Raw genomic sequence first — 17,025 nt, 5'->3', positions numbered from 1 at the left:
GGTAGATACATTATGGCACTCGCCCCTTAAGGGAATAAGGGCAAACAACAGAAATAACCGCAATAATTTCATGTACTATTGCTAGTAATATTTTGTGTGCGTTGCTAATATTTCAAACTAAAATATTATATTCAATGAATTTGATAGCGCGTAATCTGTTTAAGTGTTACGTTTAAGAATTCAGCTGATATAATAACGAGAAATTAGATAGCATTAGTGAAAAATAAATATTCGTTCCATATAAATATACTTTTAAAGACGGCAGCGACCGGTTACGGTGAGATGCCATGGGGGAGACCTTTGCTTCACAGTGGGACAACAGGTTCATAATCACAATCATTTTTTTCGACGCGAAATGTAAGATCATGATTTCGCCATTATTCCTCTAATTAAAACCTTATTAAATATATCGGTAAAGCCTTATAAGCAAACAGACAGCGGACAGAGGGATTTGAAGTAAGATAAGGAAGGCTGACCCCACTACCATATGGGATTCATAGCATGAAAGAGAGGGAGATAAAGCCTTAAAATATCTACTAATATTCTAAGATTATGTAAAACGATAATAGTTGTAAGGGATGAAACTATGATCAAATATATCCGAGACTTATCAGGATGACGCCTTAATACCTTCAATTATGAATTCACAAACTAATTCCACTTCAAGATGTCTTCTAAGATTATGGGATAAAACGGGCCGTTTAATACCCGGAGATAGAGGTTTCATTACCACGTGGACAAAATTTCTATATTAGTCCAGAACTAAGATTTTTTACAAATCTGATAACACATAACAGGCGAGTAGTAAGATGATGAAGCTACGGTTTAACTTTTGTAGTCTTCGACGTTAAAAAGTAGTAGTATGTCGTCAACCCGCAGTTGGCCAGCGTGATGGATTTAACGCAACCCTTCCCTCATTTCGGGAGGAGACTTGCCTGACTTGCCCGGCAGTAGGACAATAATGGTTTATATTTTTGTTTTTTATGTTATTATTATGTGTGCTGCTATGCCAGTAAGCTTTTTCCTGACATTACGAGTGCTTAAATAATTTTTCCCTTTATATCCCAACTATTTACTAAAATTCGAGCAAAAACATACCTCTTGGATTCTTTCTTTTAAATAAATGTAGCGTTTCCTTCGTCAAGTCAATGACAAAAGATCTAATATCAAGATACTGTCAGCCGAAAGGAACCAAAGAACAAAATGTCCTTGTTTGCATATTCTTCCAGTATTTCTAAAGAAACAAGTACTAATAAAACAAAATATTTTATCTTAAACGTAAAAGGCACGCACGGCTATCAAATCAGCTTATCTCGGTCAAATTCTGATACAGGCCTAAGACACTGAATATTTTACCACCTAAATAAACAGATCTCATACAAAATATGTAAACCAGCGTTTAAATAAAGCCTTCTGATACACATTCTGGTGAATGGAGACCTATATTCTTAGTATCTACTCGTATCTTTTATAAAACGTGATCGAATATTAAACTGTAGAATATATTTTTAGATAGCTATATTTTTTTCTCGCTTCGCCTTCTAAATGACAGAATTATTTCAATCTAAACGGCATAAATGATAACCTATTGAAAATTGTCTAAATATTAAAATTAGACGTCTTCATATCTTTACTTTATTTTCAAGTAGCGAACTAATTATATCGTTTCTACAAATGTTTCGAAATCGGCGTTCAAAATAAACTTTAATTAAACACTTTGCCACCATAAACGATTACCGAAATAGTCAGTAATCGAAGAATAATCGAATATAAATCACTATATTTTGTGCCAAAACATACCACAGCTGACATTTCAGGTAACGTGGGCCGTGTCTAAGATTTCCATTTCTGCCTAAAATAGGAACCTACTTTCTACGAATTCGAATTACTTGACGTACACCCACGATCGCTGTTTGATTAATGATAAGATTTGTATGTGATAAGAGGAATAAATTAAATATTACCTATGCCTTCTACATACGTGCAGGTTATTGCCATCAAAATATTTAAAATAAATACTATCATATCAAAAAAGTGGGTGGAAACGTGCTGCATGGATAGATTTATCAAATTCGATTTTTTATTATTCTCTTAATGTAGTAGTGGGCATCATGTCCCCAACCCGCGCTTGGCCAGCATGGTGGACTCAAGTCTTACCCTCTCTCGTTTGGGAGGAGACCCTTGCCCAGCAGTGGGATAGTACTGGAATAAAAAAAGTAGTGAGCATGTGTAAAAGCAACTATCGCTATTAACTTGAATATTAAAAACAATTCTATTTATTTTTTCAAGTTAAAATACCTCTCTCAAACACACAATTACTGGCGGGCATTTCACATTTTTATACCACAAAAATAGTGACATTTTAAATATTTTAATTCACTTAACTTCTAACAAACGGTGGACAATCTGAAACTAGAATGCAACAATAAACGAACAACACAAATGGTGCATATTGTTCGTGAACACAAACCTTTTTGCTATGCTAAACACAATTTACTTACTTGTTTTTCCTAACAATAGACCCTACAATTTAATTTTTACATGCAAAAGGGTTCCATTTTGTAGCTGTCCTGTCGACTTGTAAAGTTGTCAGAATGAGAATATAATGTAAAATAGATTTAAACTTATTACTGCTGTATTTATTACATAATTAAGTATGTATTTATACAGCCTTTAAAAAACATTTTATTGCCTACAATTTAAATATAACTATTTAACTTGTACAAATAAACGGACTGTGATTTCAACTGAAAATTCTAAAATGGAACTTACCAATTTTTTTCCATAGTTTAAAACTATGTTACATCTTATATAGCAATAAAGCTTATTGTAAGTTTTTCTTAAACTAGCCAAAAATAACGTAATGTAATTCTACCGTGATTTATCATCAAAGATCATACTAACTAAAGTATTATTAAAATTTCGTCGTCCGTACACAAGTCATAAACCTATTTAGTCAATATCGCTCGGCAACTCAACAATCGTTCTGACTTGTCGTTAATTTTTTATGCACTCTTTATATAGCTTTACGACCTAAAAACTTTGAGGGAAAGCCTACCTATCTTTTCAGATACATATTTTATAGCCTGGCTAAGGAAAGGTTTCAATTTAAGTAGTCTTTAATATTCAACGGTAAATTAATTTTATAGCGCAGTCTTATGATATTGTAACGTAAATAATATTCGGTACTTTATGTCGTAAGCTTTTCATAATTGCAAAAATTCTTATTTACTCGTAATAAATGACCGCAGTAGTTTTCATGCTTAGTAGTATAATACGTACATACATAGAACCATGCCTTCTTCCCACAGAGGTTGGCAGGGAACAGAGTACACCATTTGGTACGATCCTTACAAACTTCCTTTGCTTCATTCACATCCATACATGTATGTTGTCATACAGGATCGCCTGTTAAGCGTACCTTACCTTTCGGCAAGGCATCACTGATATGATCTGTGTATGTCTTAGTATAATATAAGTTTAATTAAGTATCCTATAATATCTGTCTGCTTAACTTATAGCATCTAGGACAAGATATAAGATCAAAAGTTTATTCTAGATAAAATGCTTCACGACAGTCGTATCTCATTACCACACATATAGCCGACAATAATACCCTAATGAAGTTCCTTTGAGATACCTAGTAATACATATTATTATAATAATTCGTGAAATCAAGTGCCTTTGTATGAATAATAATGGATATGTCGAGATAAAACACCCACTTGTGCTGTTACGAACTCGAGTTTTTTTTTGTCTAGTTTTTATCCTTTTCTAGAAAAGAGAGCTATCGTACTGTACTTCAATTAACTTGGGTTTCCAATTCTCCATTTTAACTCTGAAATGTATGACAAAAACAGAGAGAGTTACTTTCCATTAAATTTTTATTTGGTTTGGTCTAGATTTTTGACGTATTGATTATTTATGTAAAGGATTTACATAAATAATAACATGCTTGTTTCTTCTTACGTTCCTAAATTTGATTATTTTCGATAAAATTATTATTATCATGAATCGTATAAATATTGATGATTTGCACATATTTTTTTAAATCATTTTAGTAATTCAAAGTGCTGTAAAAGCAGAAATATTGATAAAACTTTTCTACTACCTTTTAAAAATAGCTCCCTAAAGTCATAGTTTCAATGTCTTTCATTGTCCCACACATCATGACATATGATATGTTTTAATACGAAGTTAATACGGTTATAAAATAACTTTATTCATTAAGTACAGTGCATAAAGCTTCGACTACTCACAATAACAACTATTTGTGTGACACACGACGCAAACACCTGAGTCCGACTTTATTAAAATTGTTTCTGGACTTTTACTTTATAATATACATACGTGGCTCATACGTTTAATCTTTGTTAAATATATAAAAGAAAAGTTCATATTTAGGAGTAAAATTGCGGAAATTAACAACGTTTTCGAGAGCGTGAAATTATAATAAAGTAATCGATACTCGTTGATAAAATACAAAAAAAATCGGGAACTAATATTTTCGGCAACATTTTTTACAATATTTTGATATTTTATGCAAATGGCAGAGGTCTTTTTTCTAAATTAAATATAAACCACACATCCTTCATGGCCCATATTTGCAAAACAAATAAAGAATCCCTTTCAAAGTTGCTGAAACCCGTGCCCAGCCATTTACGATACTCTGCTGACTTTTTAACGGCGGCACAATTTGCTCACAATTATTTTAATCGCCCACTTGTTGGTCTCGCTAACCATTATAATAAATTACGTTAACCGCAGCCATATTATTCTAAAAGATTTCAAGGGTCATGTGAAATCTGATAATTTTGTTTTTATTTAATTTCGAGAATTTTTTATCATGGACTTAAAAAGTTAAACACTTTTCCATTTGGCTGACAAATAGAATTATGGTTTGATAAACAAGTTAGATGATGGATATTCTGAGTAAGTTTACCTGTTTTTGTTTATCGCCTACTTGAAGTATGAACGAGAGATACTTGGAACTCATTATGTGTTAAGAATAATTGTTTTATGAAGGCTGACAGTCATTGAGAGCTTTGACTTTCAACTTATAATGTTAAATATTAAATTAATAAAAAGTGCATTACGTACCTACTTATTTTGTTTGAGAAGAAATATTTGATATTTGCATAAAAAGATTTGTTATGTACGCTTTGACATACTACTCCATCATTTGTGAATGCCAAACTGAGCATCTGTATTCCTCTATTCTACAACTAGCTATTTTGTAGAAATATAGGTACTGTGAAAATAAAAGAACAAGATAAGCTAAGCTACTGTTTGTTCACGATTTCTAGCTAAAGAAGCTGACTTATAATAGATTTTTTTATTTATTATTGTCAATTTTTAAAACATGGACAATGGACACTAATTAACAAGACGGTAATTCTTTAATGTTATTTCTTACAATTTTTCTATTCTTTGAAAACATTTATCTCATTCGTATTGTTTTCTCTACTTTTTCTTATTATTCTATCTTATAAAGTAACATGTTCTATATTTCCTGCTATTTTCTACAAAATCCTTACCTACTTTAATGTCGGTCACTAAGTTAAAAGGAACTCATCTTGCAAGCAATGTCCGAGAATATAAACTTCCTGTTGTTTGTCATTTGATCTTTCATTACAGACAACAATACTGTCCAAACAAGGTTTGTGTTACACCCTGAACTAATTAACAAAGGGTTTTTCCCAAGAAAAGTAACAAATGACCACGATTTGAAACGCTATTCTTCAACAAACTGATTTAGAGAAATAACTCGAGAACTTAGTTTGTACGAAGTACTTTCAATTTTCCGACTCGACATTGTCAAGAAACTTAATATTTTATGGTATGAAGCTTGCATACAAATTCCGGTAAACAAACAGAAGTTCAACTAACTTAGATGCCTAAATAATGAAGTATAGTTTTCGGTATGTCCGCTAAAATCGTGATTAGATCGAGTAGAATCCTACTAATATTATAAATGCGAAAGTTTGTGAGAATGTTTGTACGTATGGACGTTTGTTACTCTTTCACGCAAATAACTGAACTGATTACAATGAAATTTGGTATATAGGTAGCTGAAGAGCCAGAATAACACATAGGCTACTTTTTATCCCGGAGTTACCGAGGCATCGGGATTTACACGGGAAGGGTTTCCACGCGAATGAAGTCGCGGGCGGCCTCTGGTTTCAAATAAACACCAACACTAATGTTAAGAAGATATTTAAAACTACTCACGTGAAATTTAAAACCCTTTTGGCTTTCATCACTGGTTGCAAAGACCGTTGTCTCAAGCTGATGGTCTCATTATTATCTTGTAGCCATAAAACATTGTACGACGAGCTATTATATCCAAATTACTAATATCATGTAATAACTTCTATTTAATTCTCACTCACACTGTTGTCATAATGTGACTGTTATATTAAAATAACACCTAATTTCCTCATTACGTACACATAACGTGTCTTATTCGGGCTCCCTAATTAACATTATATAATCTCTTATAGCACGTTAAAATACTTAAGTAGGAGATTTACCTAAATGTATTATTCAGCTTTTAAGCAATATTGGTATAGAAGTGAGTTTTTAGAAAATTTAACATTTTCTTCTAGCAGCTTGAGAGTCACTACAGGTACTCCTTTAACTTAGATTTTATGTTTACTCTGTGTCCTAGATGAAAAGTCTATTAAAGTTTTCCCTTGAAAATGAACCTACAAAATTTTGATGGTTTAGCTACTAAGCTACCATAAATCATATACTGGATTATATTTTCGCTAACAAGGAGAGCCCTTCAAGCTAAGAAGCGTAGGTGGATTTCGTCCTTAGTTTTTGAGCTTTTTAATTCTCCAAGCATTTTAGGAAAGGTGCTATTTTTCACTCGATGGTTTTTTTTATTTTAACAGAGTATTTTTATAAAGAAAGTTATTTATATAAGCGTACAAAATAAGGTCTATTTAATTTTTTATCCTTTTTAAAACATTAACGGTGATTTAGGTGTCATTTTTCAAAGTCGTTTGCCTTTCATTATTTTTAATTGCTGCCATCCGAGCCTTACATGGTTTGAAAGTTATTTATTTTTAGATAGAAAAGTCAACAGCCTTTTTTGGAAACGAATATCCTTAAACGCATTAAAAAAATCGTACCTATTTTGTAGAAGTAATGAGACTTTTATTCAGTTTTCGGTAATTTAATAGGTATTTGCCGAAACATTAATTTATAGTTTTAGCAATATATAGCAATCTTCATTGATTTCGAAGTTTGTTGCAATACACGTGCCTACATACGCATTAGTTATATACTTCAATAATATCTTATTCAACTTAGCAACAGTCCCTCGCAAGACAAAGACTTCAACTAGAACACAAAACATAACCTTCCAAGAAATTCCCACAGGTCTCTAAAAATAGTAAAATAATTCAACACGAACTCAAAAACAGCTCACGTTTTCCACAGACCGCTGTAATTAAACATTTTTCCACACAATTTGATAAAGTAAGTCAAAGGAAAAAATAAAAAGCGTGTACGTACCCCGCAAGTGGGAGACTAGGTATAAACTGAGTAGGATGCACTCAAGGGCTCACAGTATCTGTTCACGATGGCAAATTAATAAAGCCATTACAAAGATAGTGCCCATATTGATGCAGGAGTGCATTTTAATTAATAATGAAACGTTTACTTCGTCGAAAGCCTTCACACGCACGCAAGTGGGTTAATAACTTAAAATTTTCCATTAACTGACTGCCTCCGTGGCGCAGTGGTTTAGGTCGCCACGCCGATACCACTGCAACGGGAGGTCGTGGGTTCGATTCCCACACGGGACAATTATTTGTGCGATCGACAAATAATTGTTTCGGGTCTGGTTGTGCTTTGTGTCCGTTGTTTGTATGTTTGTAAAAGTCCCCGCGACACAAGAGCAATTCTTAGTGCGGGAGTTGTCTTTTAAAAGATAAAAAAAAGAAGAACTTATAAGTTTCTGAAATATGAAGTGGGTTTTCTCGCTATTTTCCCCTTTCTCTGTTGTTTTCTGCTGTGATTTTTAATAGATTTTGATGCACTTCTCTAATTATTATGATGGAAAGAGAGTGGTTTTTTAATATTAAAAACAGTTTTAATATAACGTATGCTAGAATGTCGATGTAACACTTTCGAATGGAAACTCATAACGGGCGCGAGTTCATTCTAACAAAAGTTTATTTAAACAGTTAACTTTGTAACAAAAATAGATCCTTTATACAACTAAGAATGGGGTATTATTACAATCAAGAAGTTTACTGCAAAGTTATTTCTAAAAGTATTTTCAGCATTTGGAATAACGTATGTAATTTTCTACGAACAGACCTATTTATTATACTTTTTAGTTAAACACTAAAAAGCTTTATGTTACTTTCGAGCTATCTCCAGTGAGAAAAATAAGTACTTAATCAACCATTATCCCATATTACATCATAAATATACCTCACACATCTGATTCTTGAACTCTACCCCACGCTATTCATTCTACAACAACAACACCTTCCCAAAAACAATAGAAACCATAAAATATTCCGCCAAAGGTTTATTACCTCAATTGTGTCAAATTATACACATACAGTGACAGGTATAGGATATCTTCATATGATTGAAGTAAACCCCATAACTAGCCAGATTTGATAGTGACGTATGTCTTTGTGAGCGCTGACACGGGTCGAAATGCTACCCTCTTCTTATTTCTAATGAGGGGTGGGGAGCCAACGCGTATCTTGAAATATTATTATGTTAGGTGATAAAGTGCTGTTGTGCTTTCGTGTAGTTTATTTGTAGAAGAAAATTGCTAAGGATTGCTGTAGAAAATGTCGCATAGTGCTAGAATTGCGATGTTAAAAGTGCTGAGTAAAGTAATTTTAGGGATATGGCTGAATAACTTGTGTAAAACGCAAGAGGGTTAGTTACAGTATGTACCAAATTCCTGAGTAATTTGTGTGTTGTGTGTTTAATTCAACAATATTTTTTTAAGTCAAACAAGTAAGACTTAAGGTAGTTGATATACCTCAATTTACATCTTAATTATCTGCACTAGGTAAAATACAGGCCAATTCATGACAACATTAAAAGGTTCTTGTCTTTGCATAAGATCTTTCTGATAAAAATCAATATAGCGAACACGGCGTGAAGTAACTAAAACAATAAGCCTACACAACAATTAACGCTTCATCGAATTACGCTGACGTCACAAACCTTAAGACACCTGAAACACCTCACAATCACTACAAAGCTATCTGATCAGGCAACCCCAAAACCGCGCAAGCTTCGACCATAACCGATAATAACAGGCCAAGCCTTCTCTATAATTAGACGCCAGTTTGATTCCAACCCACCTACTTTGAAATCTTAGATGTAGCAACATGATATTTAATAGCATCGTTCCTCAATGTATTGATTAAGCTGACCCACCTCGTAATGGCTTCTCGGACAGGTATTAAAAGCTTTATTTTATATCCTAACGATACTTGTTCATTTATCTCGAGGGAGTGCTACATAGGTGCTAAGAATCTCCTGATGGTTCTTAAGTCATTCATAATCTTATCGTTTACCTGTATAAAACTCTTCCGTTACTGAGTGACTGACTGATGAACAACGCACAGCCGAAACTACTTAGCGTAGAAAGTTAAAATTTGGTATGAAAATTGCTTTAGAAGTGTAGAGGAGCTCTAAAAGATGATTTTTCGAAATTCCATACTGAAGTGAGTGAAATGTCACGCGGGTAAAGCCGCCGCCGAAAAGCTTTTTAAAGTAAAGCAAAAAAACTTAATTTTATTTTATGGAAAATGATGTAAAATGGCCATAGACAGTAAAATTATAACTTTTCACAGTTGATAGCTCTTTAAGTTTTCAATTAAAATAGCGTCAAAATACGTAAGGGCGCTCTACACTTTTGTTTAGCTAACATATATTTAATGATTTTTTACTGCAAGTTCAAGTATAATAAATTGACACGTATATCATAATAACATTAGAGCAACTAGTAAATTGCTAGAAGAAAGTAATTTCTAAAGTACAAACCTCATACTTTTAGGATTACTCGACCTTTATGTGATACCTAGTAACATTTTTCTTTTTATTTACACGTGTACCCCATCAATCTAACACCGGTAAAGAAGTAGGAATAAAAAAGTTAGACGTGTGGACGGACACCGTACGACGGGCAGTGCTCCTTTTATTTGCGACACACATCACAGTAACACAAACTAGAGTAACGTGAATGTAACATGCTCTACGAGAATATAGAGTAAGATCCCAGAGCTGCCAGACCTACGTCATTTTAGCAAAGCTGAAACTTTGAGGATTGTTAGTATAAAGGGTCTGTTAAGAGGTATGCACATCCACTACCTTGAAAGCGGGGCCGTTTCTGAGGTAGCGCGGAGTGAAGGTGCGTAAAAAACGACCCAACTCACGTTATAGTAGCAAAGTTGGTTTTCAGATATGTTATTAATGATATTATGTAGAATTAAAATTGACTATTGCCAGACCGTTTCCCGGGGCCATTACTTCTGCCAGACGCCTTAAATGTTATAAAAAAATGAGGTCAACTACGTCATAGTAGCAAGCCTAAATTTTATATATGTTATTAAAGGTACAATTTTAAGACCCCCTGTATGCGGACAGACCATTCCGCGGGGCCCTTCGTCCCCTAGACGCCATTAAACTTTCCCTATGAGTGCGAGAGTAAGAGCATTATTCATACACATAAATGAAAAACAATTGAATTAAAAAATAAAAATTGAAAAATTATTGAATACTAACTGACCCGCGCATCTTTGCTTGCGTCACTTAAGAGAGATAGGTCAAAATGTTACATAAACGGGTTATGTAACATTTTTCACTGGTACTCTGCTCCTATTGGTCGTAGCGTGATGATATATAGCTTATAGCTTTTCTCAATAAATAGGCTATCCAACAGTAAAATATTTTTTTATTCGCACCAGTAGTTCCTGAGATTAGCGCGTTCACACAAACAAACAAACTTCTCAGCTTTATAAAATTAGTATAGATTAAAAGTACTTGGAATGTTTAGGAAGATAAGTAACATTATTTTGGGAATTATTTTAAAAATAGATATGGTTTACACTATTCACAAAAATTATGAAAAAAAAATTGTAGTCATTCATCATCATCATCATTATCTGAGCTCTTACTTCCCTCATCAAATTGAATATTTAAATCATCTCCACCGTCGTCTTCATTGTTACTTGAATTCTCTGTTAAAAAAAATGTAGGTAATGATGTTGAAAACAGTTACAAGTAGGTATATCGAAATAATTTATAGTTAAAATAAAATACCTAATTCGTTCTTCTCATTCACATCGCCGACTGTATACGTGTTAATGAAAAGTTGTAGCCGTGCAGCATCTACATCAATTAATCCGGGAACATTATATAACTCGCAGATTAAATTTTTGAATTACATCAAATATATTTTGTTCCTTCGCTTTATCAATAGATAATTCAACTTCTCCGAATTGAACAAAAGCTTCTTGATATTCTGGCGATTTCTTCAATATTAAATGGTCTGAGCTGAATTGATGTAGATGCTGCACGGCTACAACTTTTCATTAACACGTATACAGTCGGCGATGTGAATGAGAAGAACGAATTAGGTATTTTATTTTAACTATAAATTATTTCGATATACCTACTTGTAACTGTTTTCAACATCATTACCTACATTTTTTTTAACAGAGAATTCAAGTAACAATGAAGACGACGGTGGAGATGATTTAAATATTCAATTTGATGAGGGAAGTAAGAGCTCAGATAATGATGATGATGATGAATGACTACAATTTTTTTTTCATAATTTTTGTGAATAGTCTAAACCATATCTATTTTTAAAATAATTCCCAAAATAATGTTACTTATCTTCCTAAACATTCCAAGTACTTTTAATCTATACTAATTTTATAAAGCTGAGAAGTTTGTTTGTTTGTGTGAACGCGCTAATCTCAGGAACTACTGGTGCGAATAAAAAAATATTTTACTGTTGGATAGCCTATTTATTGAGAAAAGCTATAAGCTATATATCATCACGCTACGACCAATAGGAGCAGAGTACCAGTGAAAAATGTTACATAACCCGTTTATGTAACATTTTGACCTATCTCTCTTAAGTGACGCAAGCAAAGATGCGCGGGTCAGTTAGTATTCAATAATTTTTCAATTTTTATTTTTTAATTCAATTGTTTTTCATTTATGTGTATGAATAATGCTCTTACTCTCGCACTCATAGGGAAAGTTTAATGGCGTCTAGGGGACGAAGGGCCCCGCGGAATGGTCTGTCCGCATACAGGGGGTCTTAAAATTGTACCTTTAATAACATATATAAAATTTAGGCTTGCTACTATGACGTAGTTGACCTCATTTTTTTATAACATTTAAGGCGTCTGGCAGAAGTAATGGCCCCGGGAAACGGTCTGGCAATAGTCAATTTTAATTCTACATAATATCATTAATAACATATCTGAAAACCAACTTTGCTACTATAACGTGAGTTGGGTCGTTTTTTACGCACCTTCACTCCGCGCTACCTCAGAAACGGCCCCGCTTTCAAGGTAGTGGATGTGCATACCTCTTAACAGACCCTTTATACTAACAATCCTCAAAGTTTCAGCTTTGCTAAAATGACGTAGGTCTGGCAGCTCTGGGATCTTGGTCCAATATTCAGTTAGGATGGAAAAATAAATGAGTTGTGGAGTGAGAGATGAGTGAGTGTATGATGTAGAAAATAAGTAAATGGGTAGGTACTCTACTACAAAGTTGAGGACGCATCGTAGTAGTAATATGTCTATGCTTTGAGTAATATAGAAAAGTAACTCATGACTTTAACCTTTACTAGTAGACACACACGGCTCCGCTCGCGTAAAAGTTATAAAATATAAAAGTTCACTTTCATCCCCTATTTTACCCCCTAAGAAACGGATTATTAAAAAATCCTTTCTAACTACTATCCTTTTTTACTTACGTGATAAAAAGCATCCTTTGTGCAATGATTTATCAGTTGGTAAATTAATCAATAAAGGACGAGTAATTTTATAAGTATAGATTTGAAGTCACTGCAAATGTAAATTACGTTATATCTCTAAGGCAAAGTGCCCTAGTATATCTTCTCAAAAGAAAAAAAAGCAATAACGCTATTCAGCATAACAAAAAGGTAACATTTAACTAAATTACCCACACCTCTGTAACAGATTACTACCATCAAAATAATTAACCGAAAAACAAATAAACCGCGCAGACCACTAAAATTCGTGGTATAACTGTTTGTTATATTTCCCAACAGACTCAAAGCTTTTAGGCGTAAATTAGAAGGAATCTTAATGCACACTGTTTCATAGTGGCCATTTTACTAGCCACGAGGGGATACAATATGTCCAAATTGACCACGTGTGCTCATGTTTACTCGTTTAGTAGGTGTTAAAAGGTAATTAAGGGCATATAAAAGTCGTTACGTCGCTGTGACGGATTACTTGTGAACGTTATTATTTTTCTTCATTAATCATATTTTATGTTACCTTAATTTGATTTAACACTTTTAGTAAGTGTTAAATCAAATTAAGATTGCTTGGTAAAACAATGGATTGGAGGGTTGGCTTTAGGAGTATAGGGTCGCGAATAGTTCCGACTTCACGGCGTATTAAAAAAACAAGACTGTAAATAATCATTTTGTGTATAATTTATTATAATCTATATTGAATACAGTCAATTTGGGTAACTTTGAATCATTTAGGTAACATTGAACGTGGGAATTTGAACTAGTTTCGATTATTTTTTCATATGAAACCGAAACAATTGATAAAAGTTTCCAAAACTTAAATATATCTTTATCAATTGTGTTGTTTTGATAAAAATTACCCAGGTTGACTGTAAGAGTTTCGGAACTTAAAATAACCTCAGATAGTTCTAAAACAACCATACAAAGATAGCAACTAACAAAGAAAGCAATACTCATACTACGCCTACTACGGCTCTATTAAAATAAAATCAGGCCAAGAAAATTATAAGTCTCCTACGCATTGAAAACACGAAGATATGTGAAGCGTACAATTAAATCAACTATAAATACAATTACTCGTAAATAGAATCAAACCCTAAGCTCGGTGTCGCAGATCAAAGTAAGTAATCGAATTTATTACGTCCTCGGTTTAGATACGTGATAAAGAAAGGGAAAACAGTAAACACCACAAATGTGAACATTAAAGGGTTTTGATACTGGGTGAATCAAAGTACTGGAAATAATTATCACGTAGAACGTTTTTTGTACTTGTATTATTTTTAGAACGAAAATCATAGCTTTCGACTATTTTTTTTTTCACTTTGTTAACTCTAGAATAATTTTGACTTACCTAGTACGTTCATTGCCTTTAAAAACGTTAAGGGGAATTGGAAATAGGGCCTTTAGGTTTACTGTAAGATTTTTTTTGGCAATATAACGTTCTCCAGTCTCCAGAGAAAAAGCTGGCTTATATCTTCTACTCTAACATCTTTATCGCCAGGTCTAACTGAAACTTTCAAGAATAATAGTGCACCCGGCCCTTAGTTTTCCTTTCGTTAGTATGAAATAAGTTTAATGATGCAAACAGAGGAAACTTCAGCTGAAAATAATTTAATTTGTACAATCAATATGCATCAGCTACCTTGCTTCAGTGAGAAAGTTAGGAACTTGTAAAGGTTGCTCATTAAAACCTGAAACACAATACGCCAAACTATTAGTTAAAACTTTCAGATAATAAAGACTTTCTTCGATAAATTGCACTCTGCATTGAGCTATTGACTGTTTAATTAAAAGTCTGAGTAAAAATCAATAGTCTATTAATTAAAAATTAAGTAAATTATAGAAGCAGCAACAAAAGTTTAAAATCAAAATAAATTATTATGAACTTTGTCTATATAATTACAAGTAAATGCTTTAAGGATTCCTTGATATTTCTAAGCGCGATGCAGCAAACCAAAGTTTTGTATGCAACAGCGTACGTCAATTGCACGTAGGGATGCCCAAGGATCTTTTCCTCACTGAAACAATGAACGTTCCGTACTATTATATATATCAGCTTAGCCTTTCTTCCAAGCTATGTTGGAGTCTGCTTCCAATCTCACCGGATGCAGCTGAATATCAGTGTTTTACATGGAGCGACTGCCTATCTGACCTCCGCAACCCAGTTACCTGGGATAACACGATACCCTTCGGTAAGACTGGTTGTCAGACTTTCAAGTTTCTGACTACTGGTAACGACTGTCAAAGATCTTCGAAAATGACAGCCGGGACCCACAATTTAACGTGCCTTCCGAAACACGAAGGAACTCGATATGTATAAGATGGTCACCCATCCACAAATCAACCTCGGCAAGCATGGCTTAACCTCACAGATCGATCCGCGCGGCTGTTGTTAACCAAGCCACGAGCTCCTCTATACAGTTTGTACTATTGCAGTTTGTAAATGTAATGTTATTTGATTAACTGTTGGGGACGAATCCTATTTGTTTATTTCACACAACTTTAGCAATAAGAAAATGAAAATCCCAAAATAAATTTCCAATTGTTTTGGCAAATACGAATAAATAAATGATTGTGTGCGACCTACATCATTTTCAGATATTGCTTGATTGAAATTTGGATAGGCTTCTTTTTATTGTTTTCTCTGTGTTCGACTTACAAGGACAATACGAGTGTGATCATGTTTTTATAAATGTCTTTTCCTTTTGAGAGATTAACTTGAATAAGTGCTAGATCGGATTCATAATATTCAAATATACGCTCAAGTTCTTTTTGATTCAAATCAAATTTAAAAGATGCGTCCCGTTCAGATTACAGTCGTATTAAAAAAAAGACATTTCATCTTAGAATAATAAAAAGTCTTTTAACAATTTATAATTTATTTTGCCCAATTTCACGAATTCTGCTGAGTAGGTAACTGATTGCTTATTAAGTGCAGTTCTGTTTTTATACATTTGCTCTCACTTTATTTCTTTGAATAACTTATTCCGACAGCTACCTATAAACTGTGAAACTGACCCGTTTGGTTTCTTGATGCATTAACGAAAGCTTAGTAATAATCAATGCTTCCAGTCACCAAAAACAAAAAACTAATAGTCCATTTTTCCATTCAGGTGCTTCACCCGCCTTAGCGCAAAGGGACTACAGGGGGCAGAGTCTGGACCTGCTCCGGCTCCTCGCCGACAAGCCATGGATCGGCATGGGGCCCCACAACCGCTGGGACCGGGCGCCTCGCATCGACAGTGAGCTGAACAACGCCGGCTATGAACCACGTCTGCCGCAGATGCGGGACACTGATGACAGGAACTATTTGGATGATGAAATAAGGTAGGCTGAGAGTCCCACATAGCCCCGCACTACAGGACACAGGTGTATAATTTAATGCATTAGCCACGTAAAAGATAAAAAAGGTTGCTTCCTTAACTCATAATGGCTTCGGCTTGTAAAATCTATCACTTACTTACATTTTCACTCACGAAACCGACCAACAAAAAAGTATATTTTTTGGACGCTGGCTATTATTGCTTAGATAATTTTACAGACAACAGTCATTGGTGGTTGTTATATCTATCTGAATCAATAAATACTTATTAAAACAAATGTTTCTTAAATAATTCGATAAATACCGTAATTTAATCAGTTTCGAAGACTAAAGTGAAAGAACTGCCGTACATTTAACAATATTTTTAGCGCAAGTTTTTAAATGAGTTAAAGCTTGTCTCGATTAATCATTCTTAGCTTGGTAGTAGTAAAATATCAAACTATGATAAATGACCATAGTGTACGAACCTGACAGGATGCAGTTATAGATCACCTAGACCACACTTTTACCTCAGCCGCAGGTGTTTCTACTTCACGTTAAAAATAATACATCTTAAAATTAGCCTTAAGAGATAGTTTTCTTAAAAAGCGAAATTTGTATGGTATTCACTTCGTGCTATAACTTTTGCTGCCAATTCATCTGAAGTAGCAGTAAAAGTAGTAGTGCAAATAAGTCTATCCAT

General features: G+C 33.7%; 1 protein-coding gene across 3 annotated transcripts in view; it reads left to right on the top strand.

Annotated features, from left to right (window-relative positions):
* Positions 1-17,025, top strand: part of LOC142977049 (uncharacterized) — a 43,319-nt gene that overhangs the window by 13,697 nt on the left and 12,597 nt on the right. For all 3 annotated transcript variants that reach the window (XM_076120737.1, XM_076120736.1, XM_076120735.1), the window contains exon 2: positions 16,135-16,348. In XM_076120737.1, the coding sequence (XP_075976852.1) occupies positions 16,135-16,348 (214 nt within the window). The remainder of the gene's footprint in view (positions 1-16,134; positions 16,349-17,025) is intronic.

This window comes from Anticarsia gemmatalis, chromosome 12 (assembly GCF_050436995.1).
Source record: "Anticarsia gemmatalis isolate Benzon Research Colony breed Stoneville strain chromosome 12, ilAntGemm2 primary, whole genome shotgun sequence".
In the NCBI taxonomy this organism is placed as follows: domain Eukaryota; kingdom Metazoa; phylum Arthropoda; class Insecta; order Lepidoptera; family Erebidae; genus Anticarsia; species Anticarsia gemmatalis.
This window is presented reverse-complemented; position numbering and strand designations above follow the sequence as displayed.